The sequence below is a fragment of the Somniosus microcephalus genome, chromosome 1 (genome assembly GCF_052327205.1).
Source record: "Somniosus microcephalus isolate GS21.2 chromosome 1, FLI_Smic_1.0, whole genome shotgun sequence".
Lineage (NCBI taxonomy): Eukaryota > Metazoa > Chordata > Chondrichthyes > Squaliformes > Somniosidae > Somniosus > Somniosus microcephalus.
This window is the reverse complement of record NC_140987.1, coordinates 1,748,474-1,766,496: the sequence shown is the minus strand read 5'-3', so window position 1 is coordinate 1,766,496 and position 18,023 is coordinate 1,748,474. Positions and strand designations below refer to the sequence as shown.

The 18,023-nt window shown below is 52.4% G+C and overlaps 2 protein-coding genes across 2 annotated transcripts in view; both read right to left on the bottom strand.

The window, feature by feature from the left end:
* The window catches only part of LOC147123889 (receptor-type tyrosine-protein phosphatase kappa-like), a 66,896-nt gene extending 55,502 nt beyond the window's left edge, over positions 1-11,394 (bottom strand). The window contains exon 1 of the mRNA XM_085997147.1: positions 11,275-11,394. Within this exon, the coding sequence (XP_085853273.1) occupies positions 11,275-11,394 (120 nt within the window). The remainder of the gene's footprint in view (positions 1-11,274) is intronic.
* LOC147123888 (nipped-B-like protein) overlaps positions 1-12,126 on the bottom strand; it is an 832,420-nt gene extending 820,294 nt beyond the window's left edge. The window contains 1 exon segment of the mRNA XM_085963154.1: positions 11,839-12,126. The gene's annotated coding sequence lies outside the window, so the exon portion shown is untranslated.
* Between the last annotated feature and the right edge of the window lie 5,897 nt (positions 12,127-18,023).

Genomic DNA, 18,023 nt, shown 5'->3' with positions numbered 1-18,023 from the left:
TTGAATCAAGACTGTTAAATTAATTTCACAAAATTGTAGTCGACTCTTAACTGCCCTCTGATGTGGCCTAGGAAGTCTTTCGGACCACAGTGGTTCAAAAGCAAGACCCTCCACCTTCTTCTCAAGGGTAACTAGGGATGGCAGTCAATGCCGCGATGCCCACATCCAGACAATGATTTTTTTTAAACATAGGAATCTTGTGGTCAGTGCACAGGACACTTTGGAAATACCCTCTCCACAGCACATAATAGCAGAGAGAAGTTCGAAGGCAGATGGTTGTGTCTCCTAGCAAGGGCAAGAATTACAACCTTATATTCAGCACTTCTTCATCGAACTGCCAGTGACTTGGAGTGGAGGACACTGCATAGAGCAATGACAAGAAACTACACTATTTCACAAACACCCTTTCTGCATACTCATTTTGTGGTAAGGAGTGGAATTCATGTTCCATATCTGTGGGCAATGCCAGAAGCTGCAGCCCTTGTTATAGGACACCACTTTTATATATTTTGTTGCTTTTCACTTCTCTTCAATACTTTTCACCGTTGGTTACAGAACATACAGGGCAAGGAGCCTGTAGAACCTCACGCACCAGTTTCTAATTTTGGCCATACCTGCCATCCACGAGTCCATAATGCACAAAATTCCAAAGCAAGCTTTCCGCGACTGCTGAGCAACGCTCCAATTTCTCGCATGTGAACCCGACCAATCAGTCTGCTCAAAGTATAACAGGAAATATTTCAATCCACTCCAGGACATTCCCTTTTAAATTTGCACATATGCTTTAGACAGCGAAACAGTACACAACAGATCCACAGTGCGCAGCAATGCACCGTTAGTGACTCACCAAAATTGCATGCTTCATAAGACTGACGTTTATACCAAGACTAATGAGATGAAAGTCTCTTCTGTCTGTTGGCTATAAGTCGATCTGAATTTAGTTTTGAGTAGTTTCAAGCCAGTTCCTAGTGGACATGGGCCATACAGCACAAAGCTTTCCAAATTTGGCATTAAATTGCCAATCTCAGTAAGTTACGTAATGGCTGGTGTGGAAAATGGGAAACAATACCACACTGGTGCAATCGGGTGTTCTTCTGCCATTGGGCTCAAGGCTGATGACTGGGGCAGGGTAAAGGGAGCTTTATTCTGCATCTAGCTGTACTGTACCTGATCTTGGGAGAGCTTGATGCCGATACTGGGTGCCCGATATGGAAAATGTCCCATTTCACAGCACCATCATCCCTCACCATGGTAATCTTTCTAAAAATTTAAAAAAAGACTGCAGTTGAAACAGATTCAATACTCACGCGGTCCTCTGGTTCAGATCATACCTGGTCAATAACATCTCCTTCATTTCAAGGTGCAGGGATCACAGCAAGTCGGAGTACAGAAGCAACGTCTCTCTCCTGCCACAAACTAGTCATTCTGATTATGCGAATAAGGATTTAGCTATGAACTGCAATGCTATAAACCACAATAGTAAATGCTTAAAAAATCAGCCAGCTTGATGAGTCACCTTACTCCAAGCTTTCTGTGAAATTATAGCTTATGCTTATAATAAACAATGACAACTCAATGGAACTAAATATACACACATTTATGGATAGAAACCTTTTAAAGAACATGTTTATCAAAAGTCAAATTGGGGAAGGGCATATTCATAGAATGATATAGCACATGAAGAGGCCATTCAGCCCAACGTGCCTGTGCCGGCTCTTTGAATGAGTTATCAAATTAGTCCCACCCCCCTGCACTTTTCCCAGAGCCGTGCAATTTCCCCCTTCAGGTATTTATCCAATTCCCTTTTGAAAGTTATTACTGAATCTGCTTCCACCGCCCTTTCAGCAGTGCATTCCAGATCACAACAACTCGCTGTGTAAAAAAGTCATTTCATCTGCCCCTCTGGTTCTTCTGCAAATGACCTCAAACTGTCCCCTCTGGTTACTGACCCTTCTACCACTGGAAACAGATTATCCGGATTTACTCTAGAAACACCATTCATGATTTTGAGCAACACTATCAAATCTCTCTTTAACTTTCTCTGTTCTAAAGAGATTAACCCCAGCTTCGCTTCACGCAACTGAAGTCCCATATCCCTAGTGCCATTCTAGTAAACCTCCTCTGTACCCTCTCCAAGGCCGACATTCTTCCTAAAGTGTGATCCCCAGAATTGGACACAATACTCCAGCTGGTGATTTATAACGGTCAAGCATAACTTCCTCCCTTGTGCACGCTGTGCCTCGTTTATAAAGCCAAGGATTCCATATGCTTGGAATCCATGCAAACAGATCAACGGAGGACGCAATCACAACTGCTCTACACTCTGCACTGAATCACTTAGACGGTAAAGAGACCTACATCAGAATGTTGTTTATAGACTACAGCTCAGCATTCAACACTATCGTCCCCAACAAGCTGGCCACCAAACTCCAAACTCTTGGCCTGAACACTTCCCTCTGCAACTGGACTTCCTAACAAACAGACCCCAGTCTGTCAAATTAGGTAACCACACCGCACCCCCCCCCCCCCCCGACCCTGAACACAGGGGCCCCACAAGGATGTGTGCTGAGCCCCCTCCTCTACTCCCTCTTCACCCACGACTGTGTGGCTGTTCATGGTTCCAACACCATCATCAAGTTTGCGGATGACACCGCGGTAGTAGGCCAGATCACCAACAACGATGAGTCAGCCTACAGAGAGGAGGTCCAGCATCTCGTGAAGTGGTGCGCCGATAACAACCTGGCCCTTAACATCAAGAAAACCAAAGAAATCATTGTGGACTTCAGGAAGTCTAAAGGCGGAAGTCACACCCCCATCCACATCAATGGGGCTGTGGTGGAAAGGGTGGACAGCTTTAAGTTCCTCGGAGTCCACATCACGGAAGACCTCTCCTGGTCCCTCAATACCTCCTCTCTGGTGAAGAAGGCCCAGCAGCGCCTATATTTCCTAAGGAGGCTGAAGGGATGTAACCTGTCACCCCTGATCCTCTCTAACTTTTACCGCTGCACAATAGAGAGCATCCTGATGAACTGTATCACAGTATGGTATGGCAGCTGTAGCTACTATGACCGGAAAGCCCTGCAGCGGGTAGTCAAAACTGCCCAACGCATTACCGGTACCCGGCTACCGACCATAGAGCACATATACCAGAAACGCTGTTTACGGAGGTCACGGACCATCATCAAAGACCCTACCCACCCCAGCCACAGTCTGTTCGCCCTCCTGTCATCTGGGAGACGCTACAGATGCATTCGCACCCGTACAACCAGATTTAGGAACAGCTTCTTTCCCAGGGCCGTCATCCTACTGAACTCCACAAATAAACTCTAAAGCCTGCACATCTGCCAATGCACTTTATTATGGTTATGTTTATGTTAATGTATTACAAACCAAATATATGTTGAATGTTTAAATGTCTTAATCTAAATGTAAACTCTCGGGAGCCGCAAGCCTACATTTCGTTGGACTGCACTTGTGCACTAACAATGACAATAAAAGTTGATTTGATTTGATGCTTTTGTAACAGCCTTAACTTGTCCTGCCACCTTTGAAGATTTGTGTACGTAGACCTTGTCTCGCACCCCCTTTAAAATTGTACCATTTCGCTTATATTGCCTCTCCTCATTCTTCCTACCAAAATGCATGGCTTCACACTTCTCTGTATTAAATTGCATCTGCAATCTGTTTGCTCATTTCACCAGTCTATGTACTCATGAAGTTTGTTACTATCCTCCTCACTGTTTACTACACGAGTTGTGAATATTAAATTCAATTTTTCCTAAATTAGACTTTTTAAAGAAAATGTGTTCAAGAAATAGATGGCCCATTCATTTTTTAACTTTACATTTTTAAACAGTAAAATTCTCATTTGCCATTTATGTAAATGATTTTGACATTGGCATAGACATAATGATAAAGTTTACTGAGGATACCAAATGAGAGTATGGCAAACTATAAGGACAGTCAGGTAGCAGATGCATTTCAGTGCAGAGAAATGTGGAATTGTATATTTTGGGGAGAATGACTGAAAAGTGAGATACTTTAAATGATAGAATTCTTATGAGTGGAGGAAGCTGGGGTGCAGCTGCATACATTGTTAAACGGTTGGAGTGCAAGTAGAAAAGGCCATAAAAAGACAAATGGGGTTCGAGGTTTCATACCTAGGGGCACTGAATATAAAAACAAGTGATGCTCAATTTTCACAGTACAGTGGTTCGGCCACAATTGGGAGTCCTGCGTGCACTTATTATAGGGATATTAGAGCCACGGAAAGGAGGCATCAAAAATTCTCCACAATAAGAGGCGACGGTTAGGAATAAATACTCATAAAATGAGGACCAAGTGGAACTTTTCAAAACTACAAAAAATTGAGATGGCGACAGTGAAAGGTTGTTTTTAGCTGGTTGGTGAATCAACAAAGCAGCAAAAATCCAGGAAACAATGGGGCAAGTTTGAAAAATTGTTTTCACACATTCACTGCCTTACCACAGGCATCTATTGAGGCAAAACTGTATCATTTAAAAGGGGAATTCGAGGAGTATTTGAAAAGAAAAATATAAAAGGATACATGGATGTGATTACAGTAGATTGCTCGAGTAGGCATATGCAACAAATCATAGAATTATACAGCACAGAAGGGGACCATTCGGCCCATCGTGCCTGTGTCATAGAAACATAGAAGATAGGAGCAGGAGTCGGCCATTCGAGCCTGCTCCGCCATTCAATGAAATCATGGCTGATCATCCAAATTCAGTACCCTGTCCCTGCCTTCTCCCCACATCCCTTTAGCCTTAAGAAATATATCCAACTCTTTCTTGAATATATTTAATGAACTGGCCTCCACCGCCCTCTGTGGCAGAGAATTCCACAGCTCTTTGAAGGAGCTATCCAAATATCCCCTGCTGATTCACCATAGCCCAGTAAATGTTTCCAAGTATTCGTCAAATTCCCTTTTGAAAGGTATTATTGAATCTGCTTTATTTTTTATTCTTTGCTGGGATGTGGGCGTCACTGGCAAGGCCAGCATTTATTGCCCATCCCTAATTGCCCTTGAGAGGTTGGTGGTGAGCCGCCTTCTTGAGCCACTGCAGTCCGTGTGGTGAAGGTACTCCCACAGTGCTGTTAGGGAGGCAGTTCCAGGATTCTGACCCAGCGACAATGAAGGAACGGCGATATACTTCCAAGTCAGGATGGTGTGTGACTTGGAGGGGAACTTGGAGGTGGTGGTGTTCCCATGTGCCTGCTGCACTTGTCCTTCTAGGTGGAAGAGGTCGGGCATTTGGGAGGTGCTGCCGAAGAAGCCTTGGCGAGTTGCTGCAGTGCATCTTGTAGATGGTACACGCTGCAGCCACAGTGCGCCGGTGGTGGAGGGAGTGAATGTTTAAGGTGGTGGATGGGGTGCCAATCAAGCAAGCTGCTTTGTCCTGGATGGTGTAGAGCTTCTTGAGTGTTGTTGGAGCTGCACTCATCCAGGCAACTGGACAGTATTCCATCACACTCCTGACTTATGCCTTGCAGATGGTAGAAAGGCTTTGGGGAGTCAGGAGGTGAGACACTCGCCACAGAATACCCAGCCTCTGACCTGCTCTTGTTGCCACAGTATTTATGTGGCTGGTCCAGTTAAGTTTCTGGTCAATGGTGACCCCCAGGATGTTGATGGTGGGGGATTCGGCAATGGTAATGCCATTGAATATCAAGGGCAGTGGTTAGACTCTCGCTTGTTGGAGATAGTCATTGCCTGGCACTTGTGTGGCGCGAATGTTACCTGCCACTTATCAGCCCGAGCCTGAACGTTGTCCAGGTCTTGCTGTATGCGGGCATGGACTGCTTCATTATCTGAGGAGTTGTGAATGGCGCTGAACACTGTGCAGTCATCAGCAAACATCCCCATTTCTGACCCTATGTTGGAGGGAAGGTCATTGATGAAGCAGCTGATGATGGTTGGGCCTAGGACACTGCCCTGAGGAACTCCTGCAGCGATGTCGTGGGGCTGTGATGACTGACCTCCAACCACCATCCTTTGTGCTAGGTATGACTCCAGCCAGTGGAGAGTTCCACCCCCTCCCCCGATTCCCATTGTCTTCAATTTGACTGGGGCTCCTTGATGCCTCACTCGGTCAAATGCTGCCTTAATGTCAAGGGCAGTCACTCTCACTTCACCTCTAGAATGCAGCTCCTTTGTCCATGTTTGGACCAAGGCTGTAGTGAGGTCGGGAGCCAAGTGGTCTTGGCGGAACCCAATCTGGGCATCAGTGAGCAGGTTATTGACGAGTAAGTGCCGCTTGATAGCACTTCCACCACCCTTTCAGGCAGTGCATTCCAGATCATAACTTGCTGCACAAAATATTATTCTCCTCACTCTTTACATTTCCAAGGGCTCCTGTTCTCAAAGTTCTGTGATTCTTATTACCACTGGCACCAGACAAGCCACTTGGCAGTCGCTGGTACCTAGCTCAATGTATTGAGGGGCCAGTTGGCAGGCTATTTGACCTGGAGGCATCAATTCTGCTCTCATTCAATGATATGCACTTACAAGATACAATGGATTTGGTCTCCTTACCCAAGGAAGGATATAATTGCCTTAGAGGAAGTGCAACAAATGTTCACCAGACTGATTCCTGGGATGATGATGGGATAGTCCTATGAGGAGAGATTGAGTAGACTAGTCCTATATTCCCTAGATTTAGAAGCATGTGAGGTGATCTCACTGAAAGAAAGTTCTTAAGGACTTGACAGGCTAGATGCTGGGAGGATGTTTCCCCTGACTGGGAAAGTCTAGAACACAGGGTCACAGGACTGAGACTAGGAGAAATTTCTTCATTTCAAAGGGTTGTGAATCTTTGGAATTCTCTACCCCAGAGACCCATGGATGCTCAGTCGTTGAGTATATTCAAGACAGAGATCAATAGATTTATGGATACTAAGGGAATCAAGGGATATGGGGATAGTGCGGGAAAGTGGAATTGAGGTAGATCAGCCATGATCTTATTGAATGGTGAGCAAGCAAAAGGTCTACTCCTAATGATCGCTATAATTTTTTTGGGTGCGCGGCCCCTTTAACGGACTGCACAGCCCATTCAAATTTCCGTGCACGCGTTTTTTCCAATTGTAAAGCTGGCGAGCAGCCTGCGTGCGACCTCCAGACCGCTGCGCGGTTTACAGGAACATTGCCTACTCCTGCTGATATTTCTTATGTTATGATAAGAAGCAGAAACCCTACTGATTGCCCCTCCCTGCCTGTGAGCATTAAAGCCAACTGTACCATCTCCTTGCTGCCCAGGGTGCAATCAATTTACTCAGCAGAAACCAAGGGTAGAATCTAGGAAAGAACTTCCATTTACATGTTCAGGATTCCCAAAGCATGTTCCAACCAATCTAGTACTTTTTGAAGTGTAGTTACTGTTGTAACGTGGAGAAACGCAGGCGGCAATTTACACACAGCAAGCTCCCACAAATAGCAAAATTACCTGACCAGATCATCTATTTTACTTGTGTTGGCTGAGAGAGAAATATTGGCCAGGGCACCAGGAGTACTCCCTTGCTCCTCTTCATAAAGTGCTATCTGATTGGACTCATCAGTCACCTGAGAACTCATTTTTAATGTGGAAGCGAGTCATCTTTGGTTCCGAGGGACTGCCCAAGAAGATATGATTGTTTATATTCACCCGAGGAATCAAGGGATATATAGAGATAGAGGATCAGCCATATTCATATTGAATGACGGAGCAGGCTCGAAGGGCTGAAAGGCCTACTCCCAATGTTCCTTCTAATATTTTTTGGGTGTGCAGCCCATTTAACTGGCTGCGCAGCCCATTCACATTTCCGCGCACACACGGTTTTGTTTATATCCACCCGAGGGGGCCTTGGTCGGTATAACATCTCATCCAAAAGATGGCACCTGTGACCAATGTTCGCACCAATCTTAAATTTGGGTGCGCGGTCCCTTTATACGGACCGCGCGGCCAATTCAAAGTTCTGCACATTTGCAAAATTTTACATTGGTAAAGCAGCTTAGAGGGAACGCTGCCTGTGACAGTGCAGCACTCCCTCAGTACTGCACTGTAAGTTCCAGTATAAATTATGCGCTCAAGTATCTGGAGTGGGGCTTGAGCCCACAATCTTCCGATAAGAGACAAGAGTGCTACCATCTGAGCCAAAGCTGACACCAAGAATCTTCTCTTATATAATCAGTACTATACTTTGTAGCTCGCTTAACCACTGAACTATCAGGAGAGCCCTTTGTGTGGTTTCATGACTGAACTCGCACGTGAAACTATAACAGATCAGCCAACAACTAATTCCATGAGAATCTGGTAATAGTTTTAATATAGAAACAGCAGTTCCTCACAATCCACTGCCAGAGAGGAAAAAGTCACCATGTAGCAGAACGTAATCAGACTCATTCAAATCCTACATTACTGTACTTGTTGCCCTTCTACCTGCATCACACAATCTTTTACAGTAAATCCATTGATAACTATGGAAAACTTTAAAATCATTTATTATAAATTAGCAAATAGGTGGCAGTCAGTTTAAAACAGCAATTCAAGCCCTGGGTACTGCTGATGTTCATAACCATTCAATCTTCACTCAATTTTTGATGTCATTGGTATCACTCAATTGAATTACTGCCTTGCAACTCTGCTGCAATCTATTCTCCCATATTGCACAGTTTATTCTCCCACACAATAGTATTAAAAATGTATTCCCCATGATGGCCTCCATTTCGAATATTTTTGACTGTCTATAATCTGCATGTACAGGATTCTTGAGATGCAGCATCTTACACTGCATCAAACTACAGGGAATCACAAACTAGATCATGTTGCACATTTCAAGTTAAACAGTTCAGTCCATAATTCTTTGAATTTTACAACATCTTCATTTTACACATCATAATAAAACCTGTAAATGTAATTACAAAGTTCAGACATAGCCTTCAGAAATTACCCTAACCTTCATTTTTTTCTTTTATTTGCAATTAGTTTGATAGGCTGGATAAAATGTGTCAAAAGCAACACCTTACTACTCTTTCTAAACATTACTCGGAACAAAAAATACTGTCACATGCTCAAAAAAGTGTGTTTTAAAATCACTAGATTTTTGAATATGTATATCGATAGTTTTTTGAATATTAAAGGAATCAAGGGATATGGTGATAGTGCAGGAAAGTGAAGATCTGCCATGGTCTTACTGAATGGCCAAATGACCTACTCCTGCTCTTATTTCTTATGTACTTTACAGAAATACAACTGAAATAACTATAGATTGGAAATTTTAAATTGGAACTTAGGTGATCTTGTTTGCCTACAATTTGAAACACAAGTGTGAGCTGCCATACTTCTAGAATCCTATTTTTCTAATATTGTGCAAGCAAATTAGTTTTGTGCTTGGTAAAGTAGATTGGAAAAGTCCTTGTAAAAATCTAGTGGCTACTAGGGCACTCAATGAACAAAGCAGTCCCAACACATGTATTTCTGTTTGAGACTGAAATACCACCATACCTTTTAAAATCACGAGTAGGCCTTCATGTCGGAGACTGAAATATATATCAGACATTCCCATCTGAAAATTTTCGAAGAACTTTTTAAAATCAGCATTGGGTCTTGAACAGAGGCTTTTTCCAGTCTTAAAACCTTGATCGCATTCATTCAACATCATAGTTCAAAGCAGTTTGGTGACCAGGAGTGAATACAAGTGGAGGCAATTTCCTATGTACCACAGATTCGCCCAAGACCAAGCCTTATGATCTGTCCCCACCTGTTACTTCTGCAAAGATTGTATTGAATACGTGTTTACACTCGGCAAATGCAAACAGCACACAAGTATCGTGTATGGGGAAGATCAAATATAATTTGTGGTCAGATCAATTTTCATATCCAATTCCTTCAGTGACTGCAAGTATATGTAGGATATTACAACATTCTTTCAGGATTTAATCCTAGGCATTCTTGGGGCAAACAAGTTTCAGAGCAGGATTGTGACATACATCAGGACACCTTAAGGTTCTGTTCAAATTTATAAATTGTCCCAAGCATTTGAAGCTGCAATCGCCATCCTGAATAGATACAATATAGCAAATTGAAGCTTCGGTGTTTGCAAACAAAGAGGCTCGGCATCTGTTTACACTGCAGCGTACTGTCAGTCAAATGTTGATACAATACTTTCGCCCACACAAGTAAAGCAATGACGCACCAGCGCCCGGCCATTGAGGGGAACACGAACTAGCTACACACCCATCAACAGATGTGAATACTTGCACACTAAAATTTCAAGAATGCACGTTTATCTGAGCAGATTTGAATTTTTCCCTGATGCACTGTGCACTACCTCTCAACAAGCACGATTTCGCGTTTCCCAGACGAGTAATACAATCAATAATACAAAAATATTAAACACACCCGAAATGTCATTACTTTCACTTCAATGGTCGAGTTGTCTGTTTAAAATTATCCACATTAACAGCTGCAAGGGTGAAACCAGCATAATCATAGTTCAACATTTATCGGCCGATCTACACACGAATATCTAGAAAACAATGCAGCTTTCTATTCAAAACTTATTCAAATCCCATGATTGGCAGAAACAACCGTGTGTGAAGCCCCACAACGTGCCAGATTCAGTCTTCACAGGGTAATTACACTGGACATCCCGATTAACACACATATCCATTTTGTATTTCTTGTTGAGTCTATTATAAGCTATCAAGTGTTTATCAAGAGATATCAGGTATTATTTTCATATTAACAGATAAATAAATGACAAATGACAACACTCTTCAACATGGAACATTTACGCTCATTATTTCCGCATCCAATTAATGCCCCAGACAGGCTCTGTACAACAACTAGGCCTTACTGGATCAACTCAGAGGGGGAATGAGAAGGCCCAAACAAGGCGCCGCTCTCCACACAGCCCGCAGCCCGGCCCCCAGTGCCCCCCGGCCCGGCCCCCTCCAGTGCCCCCCGGCCCGGCCCCCCCAGCGCCCCCCGGCCCGGCACCCCCCCCCCCCAGTGCCCCGTGTGGAAAAGCACAAAGAGGTGGAGGCCGCGGTCTCAGCGGGAAGCACTTGCCATTACCCGGGGCCTGTCCCAGCCCCACACCATCCCTCCTCTGGCCGCACGGGCTGTTTCCAGCTCAGTACCGGGCCGCCTCGCCTGGGCCCAGCCCGGCCAACCTCCTCCCGAACCGGGCTGGGCCCCACCGGGACCGCTTCCCCTCCCTCAGGGCGGTCCCAGCCGGTGTGCCGCGGCCCCTCCCGGGCCCAAACATTACTCGAAGCCGCTGCCGGGACTCGCCGGCGGCCAGAGCTGAACTTTCCCACCCAAGTCCCGAGCGGCCGGCCTGAATCGGGCAACGCCGGTCACCAGGCCTCGGCCGCGACCTTCTCCCCATCGCCCGGCGGCTCCCGCTCCGTCCGGCCCCTTTGTTGGCTCAAGCGAGCGGCCGCCACAACCAGTCGGGAGAACAGGCGAGACTCATCTCCAGGCCCCGGCCTTTCCTGCTCACCTTTCACCGCGGCCAGCTCACAATCGGACTCTTACTCCCCGGAGAACCCGAGGCCCCAGACCGGCCCCCCCGGTGTATTCCACAAATACCAGACAGGGCCCGACTCCCTCCGTGGGCCTCAGGCCTGGGCCGCGCCGCCCCCCGGGCACTCCCCCTGGGGCCTCGGCCTCGGCGGCAGAATACAGCCGCCATAACCACCCCGCCCCCAGCCTAACCCGGGCCCCAAGCGGGGCGAGGCGGGCCGAGCAGGCCCCAGTCCGCGACCTCGCACGCTCCCGCGCACCCACAAGACGGATGCGGGGTTTTAATCCCTCCCCCATCGGATTTTACCTCAGGAAGAGGCCGCTGGCGATGGCGATGCGAGTGTCTGGCTCCCGGAATCCGAGGGGCGGCGGGCAGAACAACAACACCGAGCGGACATGAAGGGCCGGGAACTCGCGGCGCGCTCCCTCTCCCCCCGCCCGCCTGCCGACCGACCGTGCGGGCCCGCGGCTCCGAGTTCGCGGCCTGGGGGTGCGTGTGGCCCTGGCTGGTTGGCTGGCTCTCTCGGGCGGCGGACTCTCCGGCTCAGCCTCGACGGCGCTCGCTGGCTCCGCTCCCGCACACAAAATGCCGACCGGAAGTGAACGAAACCAGCGCGAGCCAGGGGGGGGGGGGAAGGCGCCAAACCCGATCACTTCCGGCTGCAGCGCCCCCGCGCGCCCGCCCGCCGCACATGCGCAGCTCCACCCTAACGCTCCGCACATGCGCAGTTCCAGCCCAACACTCCGCACATGCGCAGTTCCAGCCCAACACTCCGCACATGCGCAGCTCCAGCCCAACACTCCGCACATGCGCAGCTCCAGCCCAACGCTCCGCACAAGCGCAGCTCAACCACGACTACCGCACATGCGCAGCTCAACCACGACTACCGCACATGCGCAGCTCAACCACGACTACTGCACATGCGCAGCTATACACCGCCACTCCGCACATGCGCAGCAGCTGTGCGGGCGGCAGTCTGCACGTGCTTTTGGCGCGCTTCCCGGTGGCGGGAGTGGAGAGGAGCGGCTGTCCCTCCCCCGGGCCTGTCTCCCCCCTCCGTCCCTTTCCCCCGAGGCCTGCCCCTCCCCCGGCCTGTTCCCCCCCCCGGGCCCGGTGCCTGTCCCTCCCCCGGGCCTGTTCCTCCCCCCGGGCCCTGTCCCTTTCCCCGGGCCTGTCCCTCCCCCCTGTCCCTTTCCCCCGAGGCCTGTCCCCCCCCCCCCCCCCCGGGGCCTGTCCCTCCCCCCCCCCCCGGGGCCTGTCCCTCCCCCGGGGGCCTGTCCCTCTCCCCCGGGGCCTGTCCCTTCCTCCCCCCGCCCCGCCTGTCCCTTTCCCCGGGGCCTGTCCCTCCTGTTCCCCAGTGTTGTCCCTTCTGTTCCCCAGGGCCTGTCCCTCATAAGAAATAGGAGCAGGAGTAGGTCATTCGGCCCTTCGAACCTGCTCCTCCATTTAATGAGATCATGGCTGATCTTCTGCCTCAACTCCATTCACCGGCCCTATCGCCATATCCCTTGATGCCCTTACTGGTCAGAAATCTATCGACATCTGTTTTGAATATACCCAATGACTGAGCCTCCACAGCCCTCTGGGGTAGAGAATTCCAAAGATTCACCACCCTCTGAGTGAAGAAATGTCTTCTCATCTCAGTCCTGAATGGCCTACCCTTTATCCTGAGGCTGTGGCCCCTGGTTCTAGACTCCCCAGCCAAGGGAAACATTCTCCCAGCATCCACCCTATCAAGCTCTAATAATTTTGTATGCTTCAATGAGATCCCCTCTCATTCTTCTGAATTCAAGAGAATACAGGCCTAGTTTACTCAATCTCTTCTCATACGACAGTCCCGCCATCCCAGGAATCAAACTCGTGAACCTTCGTTACACTCCCTCTATGGCAAGTATATCCTTCCTTAGGTAAGGAGACCAAAACTGTACACAGTACTCCAGGTGTGGTCTCACCAAGGCCCTATATAATTGGAGTAAGACTTCTTTACTCCTGTACTCAAATCCTCTTGTAATGAAGGCCAGCATTCCATTTGCCTTCCTAATGGCTTGCTGCACCTGCACATTTACTTTCAGTGACTCATGTACAGGAAACTCTCGTTTAAACAGCACCTAAATATCCGGAATTCTCTATTAACCGGCAAAATTCTCACTCCGAAAACAACACCTCAGTAACCAGAAATGTTGCCGAGTCCGAGTCTCCCGCGGTGGCCGAGTTAGTCAGTGGGGGTAGTTCTCCAAACTGCCACTACTCGGCTTCTTGGTGCTGTCGGAAGTCATTAGAGAGTTATGGATTACCCTCAACTGGCAGTACTGTACCTAATCAAGTATCTTCCACCATCCATTTAACACAACATTCTGTAGGTGAGTACCCAATTACTGTATACTGCACGTTGCTTGATTTTTTTATTTTTGTTTGTTAAAAATAGCCTCGTTGATGACCCTCTCCATCATCCGGACTTTTTGATCAACTGGCATCATCCCGGTCCCGTCGGTGCCGGATACCAAAGAGTTTCCTGTACAAGGACACCCAGGTCCCTTTGAGCATCTGCATTCCCCAATCTTTCACCATTTAGGAAATACTCTGCCTTTCTGCTTTTTCTACCAGAGTGGATAACTTCACATTTATCTACATTATATTCCATCGGCCATGTTCTCACCCACTCACTGAGCCTGTCGCGATCCCCTTGAAGCCTCTTCACATCCTCTTCACAACTGACACTGCCACCTAACTTTGTATCATCAGCAAATTTAGAAATATTACATTTAGTCCCCTCATCCAAATCATTGATATAGATTGTGAATACCTGGAGCCCAAGCACCGATTCTTGGGGTACCCCACTAGTCACAGCTCACCATTCTGTTCCCCCGGGCCTGTCCCTCCTGTTCCCCGGGGCCTGTCCCTCCTGTTTCCCCGGGCCTGTTCCTCCTGTTCCCCCAGGCCTGTCCCTCCTGTTCCCTGGGACCTGTCCCTCCTGTTCCCCGGGGCCTGTCCCTCCTGTTTCCCCGGGCCTGTTCCTCCTGTTCCCCCAGGCCTGTCCCTCCTGTTCCCTGGGACCTGTCCCTCCTGTTCCGCGGGGCCTGTTCCTCCTGTTCCCCCGGGCCTGTTCCTCCTGTTCCCCGGGACCTGTCCCTCCTGTTCCGCGGGGCCTGTTCCTCCTGTTCCCCGGGACCTGTCCCTCCTGTTCCCCCGGGCCTGTTCCTCCTGTTCCCCGGGACCTGTTCCTCCTGTTCCCCGGGACCTGTCCCTCCTGTTCCCCCGGGCCTGTCCCTCCTGTTCCCCCGGGCCTGTCCCTCCTGTTCCCCCGGGGCCTGTCCCTCCTGTTCCCCCAGGCCTGTCCCTCCTGTTCCCCAGGACCTGTCCCTCCTGTTCCCCCGGGGCCTGTCCCTCCTGTTCCCCCGGGGCCTGTTCCTCCTGTTCCCCGGGCCTGTCCCTCCTGTTCCCCGGGGCCTGTCCCTCCTGTTCCCCGGGCCTGTCCCTCCTGTTCCCCGGGGCCTGTCCCTCCTGTTCCCCGGGGCCTGTCCCTCCTGTTCCCCGGGACCTGTCCCTCCTGTTCCCCGGGCCTGTCCCTCCTGTTCCCCGGGGCCTGTCCCTCCTGTTCCCCTGGGACCTGTCCCTCCTGTTCCCCGGGACCTGTCCCTCCTGTTCCCCGGGGCCTGTCCCTCCTGTTCCCCGGGGCCTGTCCCTCCTGTTCCCCGGGACCTGTCCCTCCTGTTCCCCGGGGCCTGTCCCTCCTGTTCCCCGGGGCCTGTCCCTCCTGTTCCCCGGGACCTGTCCCTCCTGTTCCCCGGGGCCTGTCCCTCCTGTTCCCCGGGCCTGTCCCTCCTGTTCCCCGGGGCCTGTCCCTCCTGTTCCCCGGGGCCTGTCCCTCCTGTTCCCCGGGGCCTGTCCCTCCTGTTCCCCGGGGCCTGTCCCTCCTGTTCCCCGGGGCCTGTCCCTCCTGTTCCCCGGGACCTGTCCCTCCTGTTCCGCGGGGCCTGTCCCTCCTGTTCCCCGGGGCCTGTCCCTCCTGTTCCCCGGGACCTGTCCCTCCTGTTCCCCGGGACCTGTCCCTCCTGTTCCCCCGGGACCTGTCCCTCCTGTTCCCCCGGGGCCTGTCCCTCCTGTTCCCCGGGACCTGTCCCTCCTGTTCACCCGGGGCCTGTCCCTCCTGTTCCCCGGGGCCTGTCCCTCCTGTTCACCCGGGGCCTGTCCCTCCTGTTCCCCGGGGCCTGTCCCTCCTGTTCCCCCGGACCTGTCCCTCCTGTTCCGCGGGGCCTGTCCCTCCTGTTCCCAGGGCCTTTCCCTCCTGTTCCCCCGGGACCTGTCCCTCCTCTTCCCCGGGGCCTGTCCCTCCTCTTCCCCGGGGCCTGTTCCTCCTGTTCCCCGGGACCTGTCCCTCCTGTTCCCCGGGCCTGTCCCTCCTGTTCCCCCGGGGCCTGTTCCTCCTGTTCCCCGGGGCCTGTCCCTCCTGTTCCCCGGGACCTGTTCCTCCTGTTCCCCGGGACCTGTCCCTCCTGTTCCCCGGGCCTGTTCCTCCTGTTCCCCGGGGCCTGTTCCTCCTGTTCCCCGGGGCCTGTCCCTCCTGTTCCCCGGGACCTGTCCCTCCTGTTCCCCGGGGCCTGTCCCTCCTGTTCCCCGGGGCCTGTCCCTCCTGTTCCCCCGGGCCTGTCCCTCCTGTTCCCCGGGCCTGTCCCTCCTGTTCCCCGGGGCCTGTCCCTCCTGTTCCCCCGGGCCTGTCCCTCCTGTTTCCCCAGGCCTGTCCCTCCTGTTCCCCGGGGCCTGTCCCTCCTCTTCCCCGGGGCCTGTTCCTCCTGTTCCCCGGGACCTGTCCCTCCTGTTCCCCCGGGCCTGTCCCTCCTGTTCCCCGGGGCCTGTCCCTCCTGTTCCCCCGGGCCTGTCCCTCCTGTTCCCCCGGGGCCTGTCCCTCCTGTTCCCCCGGGGCCTGTCCCTCCTGTTCCCCGGGGCCTGTCCCTCCTGTTCCCCCGGGTCTGTCCCTCCTGTTCCCCCGGGGCCTGTCCCTCCTGTTCCCCCGGGTCTGTCCCTCCTGTTCCCCCGGGGCCTGTCCCTCCTGTTCCCCCGGGGCCTGTCCCTCCTGTTCCCCGGGGCCTGTCCCTCCTGTTCCCCCGGGACCTGTCCCTCCTGTTCCCCCGGGGCCTGTCCCTCCTGTTCCCCCGGGGCCTGTCCCTCCTGTTCCCCGGGCCTGTCCCTCCTGTTCCCCGGGACCTGTCCCTCCTGTTCCCCCGGGCCTGTCCCTCCTGTTCCCCCGGGGCCTGTCCCTCCTGTTCCCCGGGCCTGTCCCTCCTGTTCCCCGGGACCTGTCCCTCCTGTTCCCCGGCGCCTGTCCCTCCTGTTCCCCGGGACCTGTCCCTCCTGTTCCCCGGGGTCTGTCCCTCCTGTTCCCCGGGCCTGTCCCTCCTGTTCCCCGGGACCTGTCCCTCCTGTTCCCCGGGGCCTGTCCCTCCTGTTCCCCCGGGGCCTGTCCCTCCTGTTCCCCGGGCCTGTCCCTCCTGTTCCCCGGGACCTGTCCCTCCTGTTCCCCGGCGCCTGTCCCTCCTGTTCCCCGGGACCTGTCCCTCCTGTTCCCCGGCGCCTGTCCCTCCTGTTCCCCGGGACCTGTCCCTCCTGTTCCCCCGGGGCCTGTCCCTCCTGTTCCCCGGCGCCTGTCCCTCCTGTTCCCCGGGACCTGTCCCTCCTGTTCCCCGGGGTCTGTCCCTCCTGTTCCCCGGGCCTTTCCCTCTGTTCCCCAGTGTTGTCCCTCTTGTTCCCCGGGCCTTTCCCTCTGTTCCCCAGTGTTGTCCCTCCTGTTCTCCAGGGTTGTCCCTTCTGTTCCCCCGGGGCCTGTCCCTCCTGTTCCCCGGGGCCTGTCCCTCCTGTTCCCCCGGACCTGTCCCTCCTGTTCCGCGGGGCCTGTCCCTCCTGTTCCCAGGGCCTTTCCCTCCTGTTCCCCCGGGACCTGTCCCTCCTCTTCCCCGGGGCCTGTCCCTCCTCTTCCCCGGGGCCTGTTCCTCCTGTTCCCCGGGACCTGTCCCTCCTGTTCCCCGGGCCTGTCCCTCCTGTTCCCCCCGGACCTGTCCCTCCTGTTCCGCGGGGCCTGTCCCTCCTGTTCCCAGGGCCTTTCCCTCCTGTTCCCCCGGGACCTGTCCCTCCTCTTCCCCGGGGCCTGTCCCTCCTCTTCCCCGGGGCCTGTTCCTCCTGTTCCCCGGGACCTGTCCCTCCTGTTCCCCGGGCCTGTCCCTCCTGTTCCCCCGGGGCCTGTTCCTCCTGTTCCCCGGGGCCTGTCCCTCCTGTTCCCCGGGACCTGTTCCTCCTGTTCCCCGGGACCTGTCCCTCCTGTTCCCCGGGCCTGTTCCTCCTGTTCCCCGGGGCCTGTTCCTCCTGTTCCCCGGGGCCTGTCCCTCCTGTTCCCCGGGACCTGTCCCTCCTGTTCCCCGGGGCCTGTCCCTCCTGTTCCCCGGGGCCTGTCCCTCCTGTTCCCCCGGGCCTGTCCCTCCTGTTCCCCGGGCCTGTCCCTC